This window comes from Pleurodeles waltl, chromosome 9 (genome assembly GCF_031143425.1).
Source record: "Pleurodeles waltl isolate 20211129_DDA chromosome 9, aPleWal1.hap1.20221129, whole genome shotgun sequence".
Classification (NCBI taxonomy): domain Eukaryota; kingdom Metazoa; phylum Chordata; class Amphibia; order Caudata; family Salamandridae; genus Pleurodeles; species Pleurodeles waltl.
In genome coordinates this window covers 233,766,720-233,793,177 of record NC_090448.1, presented here as the reverse complement: position 1 = coordinate 233,793,177, position 26,458 = coordinate 233,766,720, and the positions used below count along the sequence as shown (strand labels likewise).

The following is a 26,458-nucleotide window of genomic DNA, read 5'->3' as shown; positions in this document are numbered from 1 at the left end:
ACCATCTTTAGTAAACTGCAAATGTCTGATTCAGTTAGGTAGAAAGTCTAAGGGATATACCAGAGCATCTTATGGGGCGGGTGGGAAGCATACCTTGGCTGAATTGGTCACCTAAGTATCTCCCTGAGGCAGTTCCTGTTTGTAGGAAGATGGCTACCTATGTAATGTACCAATGTAGGGGTGCACCATGCAGATAGTCCAGTCAACCCTTATTGGTTTACAGGACTTAAATTAATAATCCTAAATGCTCTTTTTGTGGTAGTGCAGGTGACCAGTTTAGGCTTATCAGAGGGTAGTGTTAAGCATGTGTTTAACACACAGTCAGTATGCGTAACACACTCAAGAAGAAACTAAAGACCAATTTAAAAGAAAAAACACAGAATTTTATATATATATATATATATATATATATATATATATATATATATATATATATATATTTTAGACACCAGATCTTCAGGATCAGATGAGTTAAGACATTTTTAGATTTTTACAGGTAAACAGTAGAAAATCACAGCTGCCCGATTTGAGGCTCTAAGGCGGAAATGTTTTCCTATTGAAGAAACACTCACTACATAGGTATACTTGCAAACGGTTGTAGAAGATCTTCTTTTGGGGTTAAGGTGCTTTGGTCCAATGGTCCAAGAAACCACCAGCAGGTTAGGGCACACAGTCCTGTGGAGTTTAAAAAGACCTGTCAAACAGCATGATCTGCAAGGGGAGACTTGGGGACAGGTCCAGAAGAACCCAACGGTGGGCTTGACTCATGGGGACCCCTGGGTCAAGGGGACAACAGCAGAAGACATGTACCTGGACTGTGGGGCTGCGGTGCAGAGGTGCTGGCTGGTGCGCCACTGGGAGATAGGTTCTCAGCGGTACCTGCAGCACTGGGGAAAGAAACACAGCAAGACAACTTCTGGCACAGAGCTGGCCTCTATTGAAGTCCCTCAACGTGCAGGTCTGTTTTCATGGCAGTGGTGTTCCAGCTGAACACAAACAAGCCTTGGTGCTTCCAACTGGCAGAGGTACCCCAGTTTTTAGTGCAGGGAGGCTCCCGGGAGCCCCTGCATCACAAAGTCTTTATAGGTCAACGGGGCAACACTTCTGGGCACACCAGATCTTCTTCCTTGTGAGATGCTCCCTCATGTACCCTATGGTCAGCAAAACGAGGAACCGGGCAGTCGCGGTTGGTGCCTGCTGGTTCAGAGAAGTGGCTCCTCCACTCCAAGAGAGATGATGGCTGGTTGGCGAAGTGCTTGCAGGCCCCCAAGGCTATTGGCGGATGTACAGCTGCAGGACAAGTCAGGTCTTTGCAATTGTAGGGACAGGAGCAGGTAGGCAGGGTTTGGCAGCAAGTCTGCAGTTAGTCCTTGGTTTTTGCGTGGGTCAGCTCTTTTTTGCGACTACACCCCCTATATGACCGCTTCCTGTGGGGAGTGGGCATAACCCTGTCCCACAGTTCCTAGTTCAACCAAAAACAAGATGGTGGAACTCTTCTTTCATGGAGCACATCAGGCAGCCCACATTAGGGGTGTGACTAGCCATATAGTACAACGCCTACTGGTCAGGGGACCCCTGGGGGTCCACGAAGCCTTCTCAGGGGGTCCGTGACTGCTCAGAAAATTAAATAATATTAACAGTTTAGGTCCCCAATGACTCACTGGGGGGGTCCCCGGATTCCAATAATGATTCAGTGAGGGTCCCCGGGTTCCAGTAATGACAAAACGGGAGTCACGGAAGTCAAAAGGTTGGGAACCACTGTCTTAGGGCTCAATTCACTAACTACATTTTGTAGTTCATAAAGTAGTACTACATACTATAAAATGTGATTCACAAAATTATGAGTGTAAAATTTGACTCCTCCTATCTGTTCTATTGAGAGATCCTCAGACATTTACTACGTTAAATTAAACTATTTAAAAACTAATTATACATCTAAAATAATTTATTGTTAACAAATATGTAAAAATAAGGCATTTATCATTTTAACATGTTAATCTTTTTGGATCTTAAAAATCAAACAATTAATAAAAATAAATTACTTTCAATTATATACATCACTGAGGACTTGCGGTGATATTTGTTATTCAATTTTCATAAAAATAATTTTAAAAGAAGTTATTAGTGGTGCTGTCTTTTTCTTAATTTAGTTTGACATTTAAAATACATATATACATCAGTTTACGTTATAATTAAAAATATTTTACTAATTTGTTTTAAAGTTAGTCAACTTTTTAACTTTTCCATGTACTTTGCCATACGGAGATCTCCACCCCAGATATAAATAGATGCTGCCTATATGGTGTATTACACATCAGCACTCTTGCACAGCTTTTAAAATGGGATTTTGAATCAGCATAGTTGGTCCAAGAACAGAAATGTCATTTCTTTATTTTAGTATAAATTGGGTTTCAATATAGATCCTCATCCTATTCCTTCAGTCTTTGATTAACTAAGGTACACAGATAATCTAAGATTATTTGACTGTAAATACATTTTAATTGGTATGCTAACTGCCAGATCCTTGATCACTGAATGAGGGAGTAAGACAATCCAACAGAATGTAATGGAAATAATTAGGAATTTAAAGACTTGACATTTTAGATGTTTAGCACTTAATAATTTTATAGATATCATAAACTGGTAAAGGGCTTTAATTCTTTCTCCCACCTGTAGATTCGTAAATTTCCTTTGTATTTAGCATTTTATACTAGAAAGTAAGTTTAGTTGCAGAATTTTGTATATAATTCAATAAAATAAAAGTCAGAGAAACTACACCAAGTATAACCTAACTGTTACATGGAGACTTACTGCTGGGCAAGCCATCCTATCTAGCTACACTTCAATAAAGAATTCCACATAGAGTGAACTACATGTCAGGAGTCCTGTACAGCTATATATCACCACTACAACAACCACAATGCATTGGCATGGGCTACTGAGCCAAAGATAGGATAAAAAAGAAATATTAAACATGAGTGTTTTATACTTAACTACAAGGCCCATAATGAAAAGCAAGGCTTGAGAAACAGAAAGGGCTGCCTACTGAACGGACTGCACTAGTAAGTGCTGTCTATGAGATGGAATGTTTACACGCAAGGCATCTTTCTGCTTGTTTTTTCAGGATGTAGATTGTCGGTGCATCAGGGAGACAAGAACACACCCACTACTTTACACAAGAAGGTTGCAGACGAGCCTTTCTCAGTATGAAGGTGTTCAGGATACATACCTTGGGCCATATCATGATCACATATTGTGGCCATGCGCAGGTGAAGAAAAGGGCCATAGCCCAGTTTGCAGCTAAATTGTGCAGTCTACAGTACATACACTGTTGATGGCGGCAATGTAGCAGTGCGAAGGGTGAAACAGCACCCATTGCACTTTTCACTGTCTGCATAGGGGTATGAAGGAACAAATAATGCAAGGGAAGGCAAATAATCATTGGAAACTACTATTCTACTTGAAAATGGGCATGGGCATACTGTGAGGAAGTTAAACACAAGAACAGTTGGAAGTCCACATTAAGTGTAACTTAAGATTCTTTTTGAAGGCAACACTTAGTAATGCATCTCAAGTCATCTGGTAGGTGATGAGAAAAGTCTCCGAAATCTTGGTTGTTGATGGTCTAACATCCGTGAGGGCGCACGTTCTAGTTAGCTGAGATAACTATAACCGGTGAATTTCAGTGGTTTTGTTCATTACAAACAGTGCCTTTTAACTTACATTTTCACCTACCTATAAAGTCCCTTTAATCTAAGTTTTTTTCCAGTATCTAAGTTTTTTTTTAAATTATAAAGTAAGATATTATCACAGTTTCTAACTATAACATCACTTTAACCTGATAGTTTTCAATGAATTTCCACGTTTTAAAAAATATATAAATTAAATGTTCATTGCCACATGCAGCATGTGGTTAGGTGCCAAATCCCCTGCGGGCGCTCAGCCCCATGCGATTGCCCTACCCCCCAGTGAGCATGGCCTTTTGCCAAGGTGTGGCTGGGCACAGGCCGTTGCGGGCATGCACGTCTGACTTTGTGATGTAACAATATAAAGGGTGTCACTGTAGGAAAGGCAAGCCTATTGACTTTGTTAAAGGATCAGAATGCCAAAATATAAAAAGTTGGCCTACTTGATTGATCAGCACACCAAACATATAGGGCAAACGTACGGTCTTCATCAAAAAGTCAACAATAATCACAATGAAATGTAAATTTTATAAATTCACACATTGCAATGTTTAATAAAAGAGACGGTCAGAAAATATTTTTAATAAAGCCTTACTGGGGAAAAAAATAAAACATCAACATGCCTTTGAGGCTTTACCATAAACATTATTCTGGCCATAAAATGCAATCCTAGAACCTACCACAAAGGCTCCCTGCACACCAGATGAATAGCATCTGCAGGCCAGGCCGGAGAGGTTTAAAAAACAAAAAAACAAAAAAATATGATAAGCTCTCCTGCGGTCATGGATGTACTGACCCAAAAAAGAACTATGTTTTTTTTATGTTAGAAGGGGGCTTCTGCACTGCCTGCAGCTCCCAAAAACATAAAAAAGGTTTGCATTGCCCCTGCTTCTTTTAGAGGCACCGTCAGGATGAGAAACTATAATTTTCAAACATCCTAAGGCATTATGGCCATTCATTGCCAAAACAGTGGATAATAGAAGAAAGCTCCTGCTTCTCAATTATTAACCTTTTTGTTCAGGCCTTCTTTGTATTTTTTTGGATGTGTGGGTGCCCATCCGAAGCACACACACTTTCTTACATTTCTTTAAGTTTGGGGCAGTTTTTCACCAGTGGGCAAGTTATGAAACGCCGCTAGGTTTCAATGACGTAATGGTAAATTTCACTGCTGCACTTGCATTTGACCCTGTTCATTGTTTTCTAACCATTTTTTACATATCATCAACTCCAGTTATTACATTGGGACAAGGATAAAGTTTATTAAGACTAAAGCTTCTTTCCGTAGAGTAGCGCCACATAGGATCAGATATGATAAGATAGGGAGGGCGATCATGACATCATGCACAACTCATCTATGCAGTCTCATACAATGATTGAAGCAGAGGGAGAAAATCCACATCTTCAATACTGTGCAAAATTGTAAAAAGTAAAAAATGAAGACAATACGATAGGATTTCCAATCCAGAGTTGGGGACATGAACTGTGAATTAATGTCCTCAAAGAAAGGTGAACAAGAGCGAAGAGTAGAAAAATTTAGGTGGACAGTGAGAAACAGTCTGACGAAGGGGCTAGATTAAAGGGAAACACATTTTTAAACCAGCTTAAGAACATTAAAAGGAGACTGCTTTTCATCTCTCATGCTGCTTAGAAATTTCAGGCTCTAAATGATACAAGGATAGCATGGGAGCCCAAGAAAGGCGCCTTTGCCATTCAAGGTTTTAAATGGTTTAACATGGGAAATGGACAGGCCAAGAAAGAGCATTACAGCAGTGGAGGCCAGCAGACAAACCTGTGCAAGTTTTGAGAAGTATGCAGAAGGAATATAACCGGTTGCTTGTAGAATTTGACAATCAAAGGAGCCCAAAGTGAGGTCATGTGTACATTAAAAAAAAAACGGATACAAGAGTGTGCGTCATGTCGAGGTATGTTCTTTTCCTACTATAGTATCTCTGACATAACAAGGTTGAACTAGCATTTGCATTCCTAATTCTGAAACATCTACTACACAACAGACAACACATTAAACGAGTTAGCAGAAGTGGGCTCAAATTAGGCATTTGAATATTCCTCTAGAAAGAAAAAATGGCAGGCTTGTTGCTGGCAATTAAAAACAACATTCAGATTGAAAGATTCACCAATAGGAATCAATCACACATCAGCTGTCAAATTAAACATAGAAGATGCCCAGACTGATGAAAAGCAGTTACAGCACTGTAAACACATTTTCCAAAAATGTTAAATATTGCTCTACTGTGTTAGCATAGAAATGATCTATTCTGTTAGCAAAGAACTACAATACGGATGAAGAGGTGACTGGTGTGCATTTAATGTTGAAATAGTGTAGATTTCAAAGCTCAAAAGGTTCTCAATCGGACAAGGATAACAAAATAGGTAATTGTACATAAAAGGTTAGCTACTATGTAAAGATGATTAAAGCCATAATATCATTGTACTTTTACACACTAGCAATAAATTATTTAAAAGCGACCTTATGCAAAAGTAATTTTTGTATAAACTCTTTATTGTTTTGTGCTATTAATGACTGCAGACATTGTCGGGTGGCTCATGGAAATGCCTTTAAGAAATTGATGTTCTGCTGTATGTGTCAACATGGGCTAACCCCAACACTTTTGTTTATTATTTAAATGCTATAATACATGGAATTCCTACAGCTGCCACTTTCACTATAAAGTAAGCAGCTACAGCAGACGCTGCTGCTCCACATACCGGTATTTTAACTTTGGATGCAGTGAGGTGAGACTGTTGATATCCATTAGTGGTTGTGGTGATTGCAGTCGTCCCGGACTTATTATAAACCAAAACAGTTTGCAAACCTAAAAAGAAGAGAATGATTAAAAAAAACGTGTAAGACATATAAATACATGTGTTACCATTTTCTATTGAGGCAGAAAGATCATGACAGTGCAGATTTTGGCAACACAACTATATCAACATTACAGCTTACAAAAAATGTACCCACTAATCCTTTTTACTTTATTATCAACAAATAAGTCACTTGGCTTTTTGATGTCTTGTGATAGCTGTTTCTACAGCTTTGAACAGGTGCTCCAAAGACCAGGAATGACCAGATCAAGACTGCACAGAATTTACCACTTGCAAACACAAGAAATGCCTTACTCATTGTGATTCAGAAACTATGGAGAGTGAAATTTGGGATATTAAGCAAAAGGCAATTCTTGATCTGATCAAGGTCTACTTGGGATAAGACTCACCTCTCCAGTAACACTGCCCTTTTAGAGTCCTTAATATGCAAGCATTTGAAAAAAAATGTTTTGACTATTATTTCAGACATACGTTTCTCATAAACAGACAAACAAGTGCAAACAAGCCGCATTGTGCACTGAGAGACAGAGACATATGGCTTCTAAATAGGTCTCATTGCAGTGGCATAGTATAAGCCACCGCTCTTCAGGGGCCCCTCTCAGCAAAAGTGGTAGGTGGTGGGATGGGAAGGGGAGCCCCTTCAAGTTAGTTTATGCCGCTGACTCGTCGGTTAAAACCCCCCACCTGTCTTTGTGCTCTTCAGTCCACCAATACAAATATAACCTTTAGAAACACCATCTGAGAACTGGCACGTTGACATATTTACATTTCTTGACTTTTGTAATTTAGGACACCCAGTGTACTAAATAAAAAATACAAAATTAAATCTGACATGAACACAGTGTAAATTGAGGCAAATAACAAATAATTTCGGTTTTAGCCCTACTGTTCTGGAGAACATAACAATGTGTTCTGGTGAGAGCGTACAGTGTGTGCATGCCCGTTAGCCGGCTCATGCAATGCACAGACTATTGCAGGAGATGTAGAGGCAGAGACAGACTACATGTAAGATGAGGTCCTTTAAAAGTGAGTTGCACAATCTTGAGGGCACTGGACACCCAATACAGACAGAATAATCACGCTACTGAAGGTTAGCACTTCTGTGCATTGTAAGTTTCTGAAAGGCCTATTCTGCATCTACTGTGAGGTACTTAGACGATCAGTGAGGAGTGTGTGAAATTATTTTACTTATTGCCTGTGATAAGAGAGGAAGCAACATATACCATGTCAAAGACATTTTAAACAATAGAATGGCGTTCTGAAGGACATCCTTGCTTTTTGAGAGTTTAAAACCATTAGTGTGTTTCATAGGACACTACTAGAGGTCTTACACTTCCAGTTTCAGAGTTGTATTTAAAGTGTGACTATTAAATCCTCTATAACAGCACCTAAAGTCCAATTGACTAGATCGTACCTGTAGTTTTATTGCACACGTTTGGAGTAAATTGTAGTCTGCATTACAAGATAGACATAAGTATGGAATCAGATTAAATTAAGTTTGAATGCTAATGTTTCATTTGTACTTAGATGTCTTCATGAGCAATCTATCTAATGACTGGGCTTACCAATCCTATAATACTAAATAAATTGGCCTCGTGATAGCAGTTGCTTTTCCACCAGTTGGAAAATGCATCTAATCTCTAACCTTATCTTCCTTTCTCCTCCTCCCCCTTACTCCAGTTTTTTTTTTCCCCATCCATTTGTTTCTGTGCTTATTTTCCAAGTTTAACATTCCACACACATTTTAATAAATGCACTCCCTTGTTTGCATATATTACAACTTTTTATGTTTTGTTTCTTCATTTATGAGTAATAATATAAATGTTGTCAACAATTTACGCCTTTATGTGTAATGTTAAAAAAGTTATTTTAATAAAATGATAACTCAAAACGACCAGATTGTTCTCTACAGGTTTTTCTGACATGCCTGAACAAGCTGGCCCAACAGATGCACACAAGCGTCCTGAAGTTCAACCAAAAAATCAAAATGGAACTGACAGATTTGGATTCACAAGTTGTGGCCAGCCTCCTTAGACACAACTGCTATTGCTGCAGTTATTGAAAATGCTGAGTGATACTAGCTAGGTATACAGACATTGATATGGCATTACAAGCATGTTCATTCCATCTAAAGACCTTTAAGAAGTTATTTCTTCTTGTGGCTCAGATGTGAATGTCTGGCTACCCAAGTACACAGAAATCACGTGGCAGTAGAGGGTACAAATATTTAGCACCATGGACTAAAGTATTCAGCAAAAAAAGGAACGCTATGTGACAGTATTAGCATGCTATGTTATCAAATGAAAACACATTGATACAAAAGAGATCCCTACACAATGCAAAATACCATACTGTGTAAATTTAAAAAAAAGCATACACAGTCTCCAGAACCTATGAAAGGTCCCCCACCTTCGAATCTTCAAATTATTTTTTGGAAGTGCATGAGTATCTTTTTATTATTATTATTATTTATTATTATTATTATTATTTTCAAATCAGCACTGTCCTTTTTAACTCCCACAGTAAAATAGTTTCTGTAAAATATATAATGTTCTCAGCAGAAACAGATTATAGATGCACTCAATACAATAAAAGGTTAGAATCGTTAATTTTGACTACCATAGCTATGTTTTGGAACTGGCCTTTGGTTTGGGTTCGCAATGATCCCACTCTATGGTACCTAAAAGCGCCTGTTTTGAATAAGATGCATATTCAAGGAAAAGATTTTTAAATTACATATGTTTAATATAAGTGTCTTGTTAAGAGGCACTGTAAGGGTCAGCGCTTCAGACTTCACAAAGAAAAAGAAAATGTTAGGGATTTTTGCTCTACTCTGAATGCATATATAGTGTGCTACAAATTTCTGATTCTTGCATATTAAGCCCCATTTTTGTGCTTTACTTTAATGCTGCGTTTTAGAACCTGCAAACTGGGGCACGGCTGTCCATGCCCAGTGTACGTGCTCCAACTCAGAAAACATGTTTAAATTGGCCAATACCTGGTTGGCATATTTAACCTTTTTATATGGTGTAGAAAATACAACTACGGCATAGAAAGTTAAACTGTCACCTGTGGACTGCAGCACTAATTGTGCCATACACTAGTGAGACAAATGACAATGGCTTCAGGCCTACCATTATAACGCAACTGTTGCTGTGTAAAACCTGCAGTGCAACTTGTTAAAATAATCCTAACTGTAAGCAAGTCACCTCTACATATGCCTTGGAGCCCACAAGGTAGGGTGAATGGTGTTTAAAAGTAGGACATGCACAAAAATAATGATACCATGTCCTTACAGTGACTTGGCCCTGAAAGCTATTTAAACTGCAGCAGCCATAGCAGTCTTATGTAGAATACCAGATTACATACATTTATACTGTAATAATATACCTCAGAAAGAGGACCACCTAGAAAAATAATTACACCACTATTTGTAATAGTTATTAAAACCCCAATTGAATGGCGAAGTCTGACTGTTAATAAATATCAAGGAAAATACATTTCAGAAAGTTACCCTTTACCTACCTTAACAGTCAGAAGGCTAATTGGCATTAACCCCTGACAACTCCCAGCATGTAGAAGAGGTGTGATATCCCTCCTAGAAGCATGCAATGACCTAAATAATCAGAGATGACTGCTTTGAGCTAAATAGAATATGCAGGGTTTAGGTTGTGCCACTCCTGTTGACACCATTTCAAATCCTAACTATCAGGCCTGTCTGAAACACATGCAGAGGTTTTGCATGAGCTTACTTTTGCCCTACTAGACCTCTATTCCCTAGTTTGCTGCGTTTGTCCCAAACTGAATTTTAGTGCTACATGAGGTAGGACAATAGGATTACCACAGTGCACTCCTCACTCACACCTCCAGCCTCAGACCCAGTTTAGTATGGCCGAAGACCTTTGGCAGCTTAGATTTGCACTGACAAATTGCATTTCAGTCATGTTTGTAAGAAAAGAAACAGGGACTACTGCAAAAGCATGAAGGGTAAGGCCTGAAAAGCTTTACTCCTTTGGTCAGCTACATGATAAGACACAGTTGCGGCCTTAGAGTTGCTGTCTGAAGTCTGTTGTGTTACTTTGAGAAGACGTTCCCATGGGCGCATCGAAAAGTTGACTGGTCTACTGAAGAAGAAACAGGAAGTTGCAACACTGATTGTTTGTGTCCATAATAGTGCATGTCCCTACCGTAGTTCATGTCCATTATTTCCTTTGCCTTTTTTCCTGCCAATGCCATTCCATACATGATGAGGACTCCGAGCTTGTTGAACCTCTCTTCATGAGAAATTCTGCTTTGATTATTATTTGAACTATTGAGCTAACTTTTGGATACTGAAGCTTTATGCATGATTTCTCTCAAATCAGAACTCTTTATGGGTTTTTTAAAACTGATCTTTTCCTTCGCATTTTAGAATAGGGATTTTTTCCTTTATGGAACATGCCTATTCAATATTAATTATTTTATTGAAATACTTATTTTAAATTCATTTCTAACAACATTTCTAATGACAGATTGGTGAACGTATTTTGTATCTTTATTAAAGATGAATTAGTAAAATATGTGAATAATAAAACCATTTTAACTCACCCCAAAACCTTTGACTGAAAAAGAAATTAGAAATGGTTATGATAATCACATATGATGTACAGTGATGCCTGTATGGCATGTGATTCGGTTAAATGTGCATAAATGTTTAAAGTTTTGGCTAGAGTTTATTGAATGAATACAACTTCTATATACTGATTCCCTCGCGCAAGTGTGGATGAACAGGGGACTGCCCCGAGTTTTCCCATTGCGGTGTGGTAGGCAACAGGTGTGCCCCCTCTCACCTTTGATATTTGCATTAGTCTTGGAACCTCTGGCAGCCTGGATAAAGCAAGATCCACGGGTCCAAGGCATGAAATAGACCGAACAGTGGGAGGACAAGATCTCCTTATATGCGGACGACGCACTGCTTTACATCATAGACCCAGAGCTTACATTAGGCAGCTCAATGCATATATTTCATACATTCGGTCATTACTCAGGTTATGCAATTAATTGGCAAAAATTCCAAATTTACACCCTGCAGGGGAATACACCAAGATTTCCCCGAGACTGCAATGCGGAAGTGTTTGTATTTCACCAGGAACCCGACATTATTTTACAACATAAACCTCTCGAACGATTGAATTGGGATGTACAACATTGGAGATCCCTTCCACTGATGCTACTGGGCAGAGTGGCTCTGTTAAAAATGATGGCCTTGCCCTGCTTTTTATACGTTTTACAGCACACACCCTACCACATAAGTACATACGACTGAACTACTGGGTGACAACTGGTCAATATTCATAGCTGGGTCCATAGACCACCTCCCCCCTCCCAGCAAGCTGGCCTACCAGTTGGACAGTTTAGTGTTCCAACAAGGATGTTACCCAAGGGCACTTTACAGGCCTCCCAGGAGTTTGAACCTCAAGAGGCAAACAGCAATAGTGGTAGAGGCCTGGCACATGGCAGCCCATGCCCTAGGATGGAAGGGAAAGATCACACAGGCCACAGCCCTCTGGGATACGGCTGCCTTGGGGACATTGGGACGTCTCCCAGGTTTTGACAAATGGGACATGGGTGGACTTACGCCAGGAGGGGTGTGTGCTCCCCTTTCCAGAATTACGACAAGACTACCAGTTAGCCCCTAATGAAATATACAACTATTTACAGGCCCAACATGCCCTGAAAGCAGCACCCATGAAGGGCACAGAACTGCTAGACTCATCGCCTTTATAGGATAGGCTCCTAGATGAAGATATTGTACCCAAGGCCATTTAACTGACATATTGGTAATTAATCCACAATACTCCAGAGGTCCTGACACAGCTGTGCGAGCACTGGGCACAAGATCTAGGGGGTCTTGAAGATGATAACTGGGTAGAGGCCATAGCCTCCCCCAGGGAGGTGGAATACACTATGGCTGCCGCCTCGTGCAACTAAAAATTCTTCATTGTGTGTATTACCCCCCCAACAACGCTATTCAAAATGGGTAGGACATCAAACATAAATTGCAGATGGAGTTGTGGCCATAAAGGTAATTTCGACCATACGATCTGGGAATATCCGAAAGTGGAGGGCTTGGGGGATGGGGGGGGGTACAGATTGTGTGAATGAGGTCAAAGAAGCCTACCTCACCCTAACAGCGAAATGGTCTCTATTGAACATCTGGGGAAATAGACCTACCCCAGATGCACCGTATATGGTTGATGTTGGGGCTAATCATTGCCAAAAGGAACATTGCCAGGATGTTGGAGCGGAACAGGTGCCCCACCATAGAGGGTTCAAAGCATGACATGGGCTGGGGCATGTTAGGTAAAAAGGTCCTCTATGAAAGATGGGGTTGCCCTGGAAAATTTGGAGACACTGGAATGACTTCAGGGGTAACATTTGTGGTGCCACGGACACTGTTGTTTCTTAATAGCGCGCTAACAAGAGGTGTCCCCAAAATGTTTCAGGCCATGTGTGGATCAGATAACATCGGGGTGTGATGGGACTTAAAGTTTTCAGGGATGTGATGCTTTTCATTCCATCTGTGCTCAATTTGTACTGTTTTCTTTATTGGGAAAATCAATAAAAAAAACTATAAAAAAATATATGATGTACAGCTCCTGATTATTCTCTACCAACGTCAAAGATCCATTTACCTGAGTTGTAGGCAGCAGGGTTTTTCCCTGATGAGCTGCCTAACTTGGGTTAAAATTAATTTAAACTGGAAAATACTAGGGCCAGCAAAAACAAAGTGATAAAAATATATCTACCCTACTTACATTGTTGTGGCTAGGAGAGAAACATGCCACATTTTGTTCAGTTTTAATACAGCTCTTTTCTGCAAACAGACACCTTAATATTCATTAGTCCCAGTTCAATACCATAACGTACAATCAAAAATAGGATGGTGGCCAATTCCCCTTTGCACGTGCCTTGCACTGTGCTCCACTGCATGACACTTATCTTTTTAATAAGGTTTGTTCTGTGTGAGCTAGGAATACATAATTTTTGTTTAAAAATGCAAATTACAAAGCAAGGGGTTTCAGGGACACACAGTACATTCACAATTTGCAGAAAAAGCTACCTATATCTAAGGTTCCCAAGACAAAGAGTATAACATTTACATGAGGATCCAAACAAACTCTTCTTGCTAAACTGTTTTGGAAGGTGTATTGTGAGAATGGAGCAGTCTTGGTGACTGAAGTTTAGATATTCTTCACCAGGCTTACTTCAGTTGGCCGCTTCTTTTTGCCTTGGCATGTTCATATATTTTATATAGTACAGTTTTCTGTGTTTTCAGATACACGTTGCCACATGAATGCCATTGACAGCAGTATTCAGATGTTGTACACCCAAGATGAAAGCAAGGGGGGGGTCATAGATATGAAACAATATTGTGTTTATAATTAATCGTGTGTAATTTAAAAACAAAAATTACATTTCTTAATCTTCAATGTAAAAATAATTTATACCTGCTGTAAGAAATCAAGCAGGCTCTGGGCAATTACATTCTTTTTGTTATATATTAAAATGATACAACAGATATACCTTAATATAAGCACTTGTTAGACACATTTCTACTATTTACATGATTTGGTGCAGTTTTTGGTGTTTGCAGCCTTCTCAGTTGTGGGATTCTAACTGTCTAGACAGGTGGTTTGTTGTCCTTGTGTTTTGTCTAAATAGGCTGCTTGTCTAATGTATAGTTTAAATATAACTCCTTCTCAACCATGGTTGGCTATGTTGCACTCAGTGTTTTCAAGGATCTGCAATGTAATATGTGCAAGAATGAGTGTACCAAAAACAGTCAAATTTGATTTCCTGGGGTACACTTTTGTCCATTTGTGGTAGATATGTTTTTAAAGGGAGATCAACAGCAAGAAAGGTGATTTTATAACAATCTGCGTGCTTTAAGTTAACTTGCTCTGAAAGGACATGATATTTAGAAGACTGAGAGTGTGTAGATGTGCTGTTGGTTAACAAAGATAAGAAAACTGCATAATTTAGGTGCTTTGCTGTGGGCTTGATCGTGCCAGAGGATTATGTACACTGTGTTCTGCTGGAGGAGGACAAGTACTAACATCTAGAAATGGAAGTGATGTTGAGGTTGACGAAACCTAGCTAACCAGACAGCTTGCTGCCGTGTGGTGTACCAGCGATATGGAATAAGCTTACAGACTTATCTCAAAAATGCCACTCGCGAACACCATCAACTGATCCGCGCCACCAAGAGAACATCCTTCAAAGACAGACTGGACAAGAACACTCACAACAGCAAAGAACTCTTCAACATCGTCAAAGAGCTCTCCAATCCTAAACGCCAACTCCAACTCCATCACGCCCTCACAAGATCTCTGCAACCCCCTTGATACCTTCTTCCATCGAAAGATCACCGACCTTCACGACAGCTTCGGTCCCCAGACCCAGCCAACCACCACAGAACCCACTGCCCCAGCCATCACCCTCAACGCCTGGACCCACATCAGCGCGAAAGAGACCAAAACTACCATGAACACCAACCACTCCGGTGCCCCCTCGAACCCCTGCCCCCACTTCATCTTTAACAAAGCAGACGACATCATCGCCCCCCACCTCCAGACCATCATCAACAGCTCGTTTGCATCTGCCACCTTCTCTGAGAGCTGGAAACACGTGGAAGTCAACGCTCTCCTGAAGAAACCTACGGCGGACCCCAACGACCTGAAGAATTCCGCCCCATCTCGCTCCTCCCCTTCCCTGCCAAAGTCATTGAGAAGACCGTCAACAAGCAACTGACCAAATTCCTTGAAGACAACAACCTACTCGACCCCTCCCAGTCCGGATTCCGAGCCAACCACAGCACAGAAACCGCCCTCATCGCAGTCACCGATGACATCAGAACCCTAATGGACAATGGAGAAACAGCCGCCCTCATCCTCCTCGACCTCTCGGCTGCCTCCGACACCATCTGCCACCGAACCCTAATATCCCGCCTCCGCTCCACCGGTATCCAAGGACAGGCCCTGGACTGGATCACCTCTTTCCTCTCTAACCGCTCCCAAAGAGTCTACCTCCCGCCATTCTGTTCGGAACGCACCGAGATCATCTGCGGCGTCCCACAGGGCTCCTCGCTCAGCCTGACTCTCTTCAAGGTCTACATGAGCCCCCTCGCCGACATCGCACGCAAACACAACATCAACATCATCTCCTACGCCGACGACACCCAGCTGATACTTTCCCTCACCAAGGACCCTACCATCGCCAAAACCAACCTGCAGGATGGAATGGAAGACGTCGCAGAACGGATGAAACTCAGCCGTCTGAAACTGAACTCAGACAAAACGGAAGTCCTCATCCTCGGAAACACCCCGTCCGCCTGGGACAACTCTTGGTGGCCCACGGCCCTAGGCACCACACCTACCCCCTCAGACCACGCACGCAACCTCGGATTCATCCTGGACCCGCTTCTCACCATGACCAAATAAGTCAACGCCGTATCGTCTTCCTGCTTCCTCACTCTCTGCATGCTCCGAAAGATCTTCCGCTGGATCCCCGCCGACACCAGAAAAACTGTGACCCACGCCCGCGTCACAAGCCGCCTGGACTACGGAAACACCCTATACGCAGGAACCACCACTAAACTCCAGAAACGTCTTCAGCGAATACAAAACACCTCCGCTCGCCTCATCCTCGACATACCCCGCAACAGCCACATCTCCGCCCACCTGAGACACCTGCACTGGCTACCCATCAACAAAAGGATCACCTTCAGGGTCCTCACCCACGCGCACAAAGCCCTCCACAACAAGGGACCCGAATACCTCAACCATCACCTCAGTTTCTACACGCCCACCCGTCAACTTCGCTCCGCCAACCTCTCACTCGCCGCCGTCCCTCGCATCCGCCACACAACGGCAGGTGGGAAATCCTTCTCCTACCTGGCGGCCAAGACATGGAACTCCCTCCCCGCCAACCTCAGGACCACCCAGGACCACCTCGCATTCCGGAGGCAGCTCAAGACCTGGCTCTTCGAGCAGCAGTAACCCCCTCCCCTAGCGCCTTGAGACCCTCACGGGTGAGTAGCGCGCTTTATAAATATTATTATTATTATTACTATCAACCTTAACTAGAGCATAGTTAAGAACAAAACCACTGAAAATCAATACTCTGAATTCAGATTAAAGTTTGGGGAGTTACTTAAAAGATACTGTTTCCTAAGCTCAATTCTAAATTTCTTTTTCTGATACATTAAGGTTTGCTAGTTATCATTACTGGTGTTAAACCTTAGCAATTCTCTGAGCAGTAGAAAAAACCAACACTAAGCAAAAAAGTATCCTTTAAATGCAGATGCCACTTTCCTTATTTTTTACATAAATTCTATTCATTGTATTAACATCTGCAGGAATACAGTTTAGTTTTGAATAGTCAAGAGGGTAGAGCAGTTTTTGCTCAGAGTGTGACAAAAAAAGTAATCACATCATATAAAGCACATTTCATCTTTCCATTCTTGGTCAAGTGATCTAGTTGTCAAAGTTTCAGGAAGACAATAACTGTGTTAATGCTACTTGTTATGGTTATTGTGTGCAAATGCAATGTCTCTTATGTAATTTAAGTCTACGTGGTACATCTTTTTAGCCCACTGGTTCCACTAACAGGAGAGCAAAATGTACTGCCTATGAAACTCTGCTTAGTTCATTCACAATTCATTACATCACTAGTTTTGTTTTGTTTAAAGAACAGCTCTTTTCACACATAAAATGAAAATTCTAAAATTACATTGACTTTCTTTCAAATGTGCTCTTAAAATACCTTAATAAATCTGTACATTACCGTGCTGTTTCTTCTGACCGCTTCCATCATTTTTCAGTGTTAGCTGCATTGGCATAGTGTTCTCAATGCTAGCCAGTAAGACTTTCGTAGACTCCCAGACAATGTCAAGTGAGCTGAAGTTATCAAACTGGCGTCCTTGCTGATCAAAAGCAGTTAAATCCAATACTGGGTTCCGGTAGTTGGAAACTGGTACCTGAGAAAAAACAATTACGAGCAAAATATAAAAATCACATTTCAGCATCTGTCTACTGCAGTGGTTCTTGGGCACACCTTGGGGATTCACAAAGCCTACGCAGATGGGCTGTGACTGCTTTGAAAGTTACAAAATATTAACAGATTAATAAAGAGTATATAAATAAAGAAGTAAAATTGAAAATTGAAAATGTTAAGCTATTCTGTAAATGTGAAGGAATTTGAAATCGGATGCTAAAAATTAAGTTAGTATCCTCAGATTGATTCAAGGGAGTAGTGCAAGTGCATCAAATGTAATATAGTAAAGCCGATGAATGGCCTCAGCTGAATTTAGAAAACAAAAATCGATAATTTGTGAATTAAATAAAATATTTAATCATTTGTGTACTTGTTTGATGAATGCTAGTGTCTGTATTTGTTGGTGTATTGTTTTCGTTCAAATCATTGAAAATGCTTATGCTCGGGGTCTCTGCTTCCAGTAATGACACCTTCGGAGCTCCGGATTCCGGTAATTCACTGAGGGTTCCTTGTGGTTTGTCAATTAGCAGAAAGTTTTGATCATTTCACCCTGATCCTTGATCTCCAATACCTCTTAAACCATTTGCTATTTCAAGTTTCATTTCCTACATATACTCTTATATGACACTGAAAGCACAGGTTCATTGCACATACATTAAACTTATGGAGTTGCAGCACATGTTTTTGTCTAAATGTGTTGACTTCTCAAATAATTGAAAAAGAATGGAGAAGGACTGTCCCGAATAATGGGTAATTTTACTTTTATGTAAAGTTTACACCCCTCCTCGAATGATCACTCACACAGCACTGCTTCAAATACTGTTTCTAGTTTCACTACCCAATAACCCACCCTCAAAGTTTTTCCAGCACAAAAGATGTACTCAACTATTTAAGAAACACATCCCTTGGGGCTTCCTATGCATTCCCTTTCAGGAAATTATATGAAGTGGAAGCCTTACAACCACTTGATAAGTCAACAGCTATTCTCCATGTACAAATATACATAACTTAAAAGTTATGATTTAATACTCTTGTTATTTAATACTAACAAAGTGTTTCCATTTGGTATTTAAGGATTCTAAAGTGAGATTCTGGAAAGGCGTTTCTTTAAAAACAGAAAAATACAAAATGTGCAAATGATGTGACTAATTGACAAAGCATTGCTCTATGCTGCAAACAAAAGAATGCAGCATCATAGAGAGAAGAATATTCTGGAAACAAGTATGCAGTAAAGGTATACTTATGAAAATAAAGTATAATCAACCCCATTAGCTGTAATGAGTTACTAGATCACAAATGGCCCAAACCTTATCAAATGTCGAGATGAAAAAGAAAATCTGACAGATTTCGCTACATCTTAGTCAACTAAATGGTGTATAAAAGAAGTTGATCTGAATTCCAGTTAGCCATAATAAAATACATAACCATAATCATTACCACAATGTCCAACTCCAAACAATGAAGGAGGAATGAGAACTACACCTTATCCTATAGCTACTTTCCTCTCACAAGTGGTGTCTGAACATTGCTTGAGTATTCAAAGTGATCCCCCATGTAGAAAAATTGACAATACCACACCAGTAAGGTGAGGGCAGGACCAAAATATATAGACATACTCTCCAATGTTAGAATTTGAATATCTAGAATAATTAGTAGACATGTTAGTAGTAAATGTCTTCAGCAGGTCAAGGAAATATTGTTGAGCTAGAACAGCTGCTTCTATCCACAAATATATGTTTTAAAAAGACAACATTTGATCCTCCGAAGTAAAGGATGATAAAACCCCTAAAAGGAAAATCGATTTTTGTACCATTATTAACGATGCCCGCACCAATTAAATCCATGTGCATCAAACCATGGAGCAACACTGGTGCAGATTCACCAAAATAGTCAAAAGTTATTTGATTTTCCAATGTAATTTGGAGAATCACCACAGGCAAGATTAGCAATGGAAAATTAAAAAATATAGTTAAGCGAAAGCACAATGAATTTGATGGGCACTTAGGCCCTTATTATGAGTTTGGTGGTCATGACATCGTCAAACTAGCGGCGGTGGTCTAACCACTGCGGACCCGGCACTAAAGGCTGCCACATTATGAGCTGTGGGATTTGGCTGCAGCCAAACCGCCAAAACGCCGCCCGGCCCGCAAGTGAGGTCGCATCGACCCAGCCTGCGGTGAGCTCATCGGGGCCGGCAACAGGCCTAAGGTCGCCAGCCATACTGGGAGGCAGCGAACCGCCAAGCTTTTTGCGGCGGTCACCCCACCATGAAAATCCTGGCGGTAACGCACCATGTGACAGGAATCCCCATTCCTGCTGCAAGCACAAGCACCCCCAAACGTCCACACACATGCAGACACCTCCCCACGCATTCACACACTTCCAAACACCCCAATGCACACATCCATACTAACACCCCCACCCACTCCCACACTAACATACGCACACCCCTCTCACACATATGCATACATGCATACATCCCCCACCTGCACACTTGCGCACACCCCTCTCATCCTCACACTTTGCACACACCCCCCCTCATTGCACCCTTGCACACAGACAACCCCATTCGCACACATACACGCACCCAGACACACCCCTCTCCCCAATGCACACCTACATAGAGACACACACCTATTCTGCTACACATACACGTGCACACCACACACATGCACCAAACACCCCCCCCCCCTTTCAGATGGCCCACTTACCTGTTTCGGCGAGATGGTCACCCAGGAGGGGATGCGTCCTGGCATCTGCCACTGCCAGCACCGCCGTGCAGGATACCACCACCCCGTATTACGCATCGTAATACGGCGGGCGAAGCCCTGTTGGGGTGGCGGTGGAACCGCCTCTCTTCCTCCAGCCAGGCTGACAGGGCCAGATTTCCACCCATTAATGGGCAGAAATCCTGTGCTACTCCAAATATGGTGGTCTGCAGACCGCCAACACTGGAAGTCTGTTGGCGGCAGCGGCTTCGGCGGTCTTGCAAAAAGACCCCCGAAGTCATAATGAGGGCCTTACTATCTTACTCATTTGGTACTGTTGATAGGTTTGGTATACTGTCTTTCACCCTTATTTACATTACAAGCAAACAACACTGTGGGCACAACATGTGCCAGTTTGATGTATTGTCATTACTATTTTGATAACATCTAGAATAATTTGAAAAATAAAAAGATGCAATAAGATTACTTGAATTTTCCCAGTGTTGGCATTGTCATACAATTGAATTATCTGGAATCTCTCAGGCGCCTTCAGAGGTTAGCCATCTTGTTTCCTTGAATTGTATTGCTAACATTTATGTGTTATTTATATGTTCACAAACCAAAGACGGGGAAAAAAATGCAAATGAAATGTGTATGCCTAGTGGGGGCGGGGATGAACACTCCAAGAAAACAAACGCCACTGACTAATGTATCATGTTGCTTTCGGGTTGGGGAAATGCACCCCTTTGCTAAAATAAAAAAATAAAAATAAATTTAAAAAAAGAGAGAAATGAAAATATCAGGGACAAAAAAAAAAAAAAAAAATGACTACTTTAGACTAATGTGGGCAGAACCACAAACACAGATTTTTCAACAGCCCTTCACTCAGACCAGGAAAAGAGGGTGTTACAAATATGCATTGCCACTGGTCTGCAGAGTAGACAATATTTCCCCAGTCTTACCAACAAGCCATTCGATTTGGTTGGTCCAGCCTCCTCCCAATCGTCAGCCCCATAATTCTAACAGTGGAGATTCTTTCCTCTTCACACTTAGCCTGGTCTAAACACCATCAATAAATCCCCTCCTCCACTCCTTGCCCCTATGTTAATCCTTAACATCTTGCCAGCCACTAATATCAAGCTTCTGCCTCCCAACTGCAGACTAGGATTTTTTTTTATTTTTTTGATGATTTTTTTTAAGATCCTCCTTTCCTTGCCAAAGGAAATGGAGGGATATTGTTGGATAAAAAAACACACACACACACACACACACACACACACACACACACCCCCCCTTCAACCAGCCCCCAGATCTTTCCTTCCCCAGAGTGGTACAGGTTTAAAACAATTCAATTAAAAAGTGTTTGTATCCCTCAAGATGATTGTGAGCAGCAAAAAGAAACAAATGGAAATGAGTAAAAAGTGTCAAACGCCACCACATTTGCAAAAGTGTCACATTTTGGCACTATGGGCCTAATTACGAGTCTGGCGGTCCGAAACCAGGACTGCCAGACCCATGGAGAAGAGACAGCCACAGAGCTGGAGGTCTCCACCCCTGCGTCCTAGCACAAGGTTTCCACTGAGCTGACCAGCAGAAACCTCTGAAATCAGAGGTTTCTTCCAGCGAGGCCAATGGAAACCGTGCTGCAGGCATTGGTCTTGGCTCCCCTGTGGCAGTCATGGTCATGGGCAGTGCAGGGGCCCCCCGTGTCCTCCAGCACTGGGTTTCTGACAGCATTTTCACAGCGGGGTCCCCGCCATGAAAAGGCTGGCGGAAACCAGACTTGTGATCAGCGTGGCAGTGCTAAACTCAGCGCTGCCGTGGCTGAGCACAAGTCCGGCTGCCGTCAGCCTGTCGGGAACCATGTTCCTGGCGGGGACAGCGGTTCCCTGGCAGTCCGACCACCTGGAGTGCAGCAGTCCAACCGCCACTGCGAAATTGGCGGTCCCAAGACCTATGTCTTTAATTCCATCTGCTATTCAATGTTTTAATTTCATTACTTCCTACATTTTACTGCTCCATGAGGAAGGGACAGTACACAGAGCATTTCAATTTATTGTTTTTATTTGTGTTTTTTATTTATTTACTATCTATGTGGAAAATCTTACCCCACAGACAAAAGACAAGCATCTGTTGGAAGGAATTTATGGCAAGCAGCAAGATCCAAGGCTGGCATGAGCTTTGTTTTCAAAGTCTACTAGAAAACCAGACAGGTAAAGTGGGCAGATTTCGAGTGCTGGTGGTGTTGGTGATAAGCTCCATTTAAAGGAGCAGCTCTCCGTTTAAAGAATGGTAACTATCCAGATTTCTCTACTTGATTTTTTTCATAACGTATGCAGCACTCTAAGTTTGCCAGGGCTTTGTTTAAACTTTCCCTGGGTAGCCACCTTCTGTCTGAACCAAACTATGCAACTCTGACTAACATTAAGAGTGAAACGTGTGTCAGGAGCTGCAGTTACTTATTCCAGGTTGATTTGAATTATATTTAACCAATTGAAAGCTGCAATACTGTGCCAGGAAGAGAAACATGCCTTCGTCATTTTTAGTTTGGCATTGCTAGCACTTGCTTAAATGTTTTGCTGACAAACGTCACAGGGCTCAGCACATTTCTAGGTCAGCTTGGTTGGCATTTTGCTAATCCGAGAGTTACAAATTCTATTAGGAAAAGTTTACATTTGAGATGGGAAGATTTAGAATGTCTCAGGCGCTCCATTTAATTGAGCGATTGTTCAACTAAAAACTGGAAAATGCCCCATGCTCTGTAAGATGGAGTTAACAAAGTCTGACTTGTGTGAGGAGTCACAATGCCTTCCCAACCTGAGCAGTGATATGTGAGTTTTCCATTGTGTCTATATGTAAAACGGCTATGTGGTTATCTTGAATAGAATCCTATCACTCTGGAACAGAGAGCTGGAAGTGGAACTAAAGCATTGAAGGGAAGAAAGGCAGCTGTTAGAACACATGTATGTGGATGGATAAAACTGGTCTATCCAAAAAGGGACTGTTGGACAGATCTCAGCAGTAAATCTACCTTATTTCCTATGACAAGACGGTTTCAACATGATTAGTGGTCACAGTAGCTAAAAGCACACACATTCAAGAAGTTGAGTAAGATAAACCCATCACATCCAAGTTGAGACTAAAGAAGAGTGACATACCATATCCAATAATCCAACTACAAACCATAGTGCTCTGCAAAGTTAATCTTTGTCCGAGGATACTACGCAGGTGTCTGTAGTCTAAAGAGCCTCTGAACCTACCATACGATATGCCATTTTTTCCAAGTAGTGGTCCACAATCTGTCTAATGGCCAATATGTTTTCAGAAAACGGAATTGCACTGCAACTTTAGAATGCTATACAAACTGGATAATTGTTTAGGCTAGTTACTTACCTTCTGTAGTGCCGTATCAGGTAGAGACAATATCTAGATGCAGATTCCTTACCTTAGATTTTCTGGATCCAGAGATATTTCTTAAGCAGTACCACCTCTGCGCGCCGTTAGGATATTTAAGTTGCTCACTGATAAACCAACATGAAATATAACCCGAGGGCTAGACTAGAGTCTGTTAGTTACCCTTAATAAAATTGTCAGCACTAAGGGTAGCCCTGCATTGTTTGCTACGAAAAAAGCAGTTGCCCCCAAAGCTTCAATTTTTGTGGAGGCCTAGGGGCTATGTTATACTGAAGGACAGTGCCCTGTACTAGTAATAGTCGGTTCTCACCACAAAGCAGATGTTGTACTTCTATCCAAACACGACTGCTAGATGAACATTAACCTCCTCTACGTCCTTGGAACACATGAAGGTATTCTTCTTGACAGCAGCTAGAAGTCAGCATCTTGGGCATCTGCAGAGGAACGAATTTAAAGATAGAAAATGGGGGGAAAAAAAATCTGACCCCATTTTCCATACAAGGACGCGACAAGGAGTATTATCGCTGGCCCTCTGCAGGCAGAACTAGCTCAACCACTCCAAACAGGAGGAGGCTCTCAACCTATACTGGAAATTCCTAAGTTGAGAACCGAGGCAAAAGTGACCTATATGTGGAAGTGTCAGGGTATGTAGAGAATAGCATATCTGTAGCAATGAATTGTTGATGACTGGAGTTCAATATGGATAATAAAAGGAAAGCCTTTAATAGAGTATAATTAAGACGAGATGAGGCCAGGATTGACAGTGAAAACACTGAGAAATTAATTGCCACTTCTTTATCACTGCTGTGGCATCATCTCCATTTGGATTGGTTTGGAATTGAAGGCAGTTGCCAGATGCCTGAAGTCAAAGTAGGTTCTATTTGTACAGGCCTCAAAAGCCTTCACAAGTGGAAAGAACACTGGTCTGGCTAATATCACTGACCTTCTCCTGGGCTTCAATCATATGATGTGCTCAAACATGCCTGTCTGCACTCAAAATACTGTTGTTTACACACCTAGTGGAAGCGCCAGTAACTCCCTTGGATCTCGAAAGTTTCTTATCAGCCAGTTCTTTGCCACATTTGTATACCTGTCCTGGTCATAGTATGTGGGCAAGAAAATCTAACCGTTGAACTTGTACCACAAGTTTAGTTTTTGCACACCAGAATGTATACATCTTTTACAGGAAGAATACAGACAGTTCTGCCTCCTTATTGAAGATTACATATTACACTTCAAAAAATCACCCAACATCACAGCAGACTGAAGAGGAGACAAAAGGAAAATTATGATTGTTGCTTCATATTTGAGCAGACTACGTAGCCCACTTGGACTGTAACTTCTTCCGGATCAACTGAACCAATACGAACTGTACGGGTAAGCTCTGGAATCTGGGAAGAAGTTGATCCCAAAGGAGATGTAATAATCTTTCTGGCTCTCTTCATGGTACCCTAGGCACGCGATAAGGAGTCTAGTGTGAGAAGAGAATGGCAGCATGCTAGCAAGCCTCAGGTATATACCACAACACATTACAGCACGCCTGATCGACTGAGAAACTGGTGTGCGGCATGCTGGATATGTAAGATCTTTCTACACTAGATTTCAATTTGTCCTGGGAGAAATGGGAGGCCAGAGAACCCTAAAGCAAAAGAACCATGGGGAGATGAACCGCCAGTTCCTCTGGTATCCTGCAGCCTGGGTCTCTAACGAAGGCTATTATGTCAAGTACTTGTTCTGTATTAGTGCTAGCTGGTTCTAGAGAAATCTGTAGCAACTGTAAACAGACAGCAATGGAATGCATCAGAGGACAAACAAGCAATCGGGATATAAACAAAATAAGCATGGCTTAAAGCATGTTTCAGCATAAACTGCAGAAACTGAAGGAAGAAAAGAGAAGTGTGAAAAACAGCATAAAACCTAAAGGTAAAACAGCGCTCAGGCACTACATACATAATTGTTGAGCATGAGAAAATCAGGCTCTGATCCACATCAAAAGAGAACTAAAGAGGGTGTACACACCTGCATGAAGTAAGAAGTGGATGTGTGAAACATTCTTGTGTGTGGTACAGGACAGTGCAAATAAAAACTCTACAGAACAGTTACGGATGCAATTGAATGCCGCCAACTCCCATGAAAGATTGTAATGCTAGTGATCTCATTTAGTGCTCGTAGAATAATGCTTTTATGCAACAATCAATGATCCTGGAAAAATACGAGCAGTACGCACTTCATGTTTTCTTTTAATCCCCTACCAATTTATTGACGGACCTAGTGATTATATTTATTAATATTTTACGGGACACACGTTCACACTATGATGGACTTTTTGCAACAACTGTTTTTTTTTTTTAATGCATGGTTTTAAAGTAATTAGGATCGGAGTTAGATGCAGTTAAGGATATTATGAGATGTTAATTGACGATTGAGACATCTGTACTGTGTTATTCTACAAGCTCAGTTTTAACTAACACATGAATAAACAGTGACGACGAGCTGCAGAAGTAGCTTCCAGTACCGCCAGTTAAGAATATCGAACATGTGCATGCTCATTTATCAATAAAATCAAATTGTCATGCTCTGCCTCTATGACCAATGCATGAGCAGACAAGTGCGGATTCACTGGGTTGATCACTGTGTATGGCTTCTACAACTATAGTCAGATGTTCTTTATTTTGGAAAGTTTTCTCACTGAAATCACATTTGCAGCTTGAAACTCCGTAGATTTAACAAAAACGAAACACTTTAAAATACACTTTAAATACGTTATTT

At 41.2% G+C, this 26,458-nt stretch overlaps 1 protein-coding gene across 1 annotated transcript in view; it reads right to left on the bottom strand.

The window, feature by feature from the left end:
- NUP210 (nucleoporin 210) overlaps window positions 1-26,458 on the bottom strand; it is a 462,103-nt gene that overhangs the window by 251,635 nt on the left and 184,010 nt on the right. The window contains exons 17-18 of the mRNA XM_069206618.1: window positions 17,358-17,550; window positions 6,414-6,520 (exon numbers count right to left, since the gene is read on the bottom strand). Of these exons, the coding sequence (XP_069062719.1) occupies window positions 6,414-6,520; window positions 17,358-17,550 (300 nt within the window). The remainder of the gene's footprint in view (window positions 1-6,413; window positions 6,521-17,357; window positions 17,551-26,458) is intronic.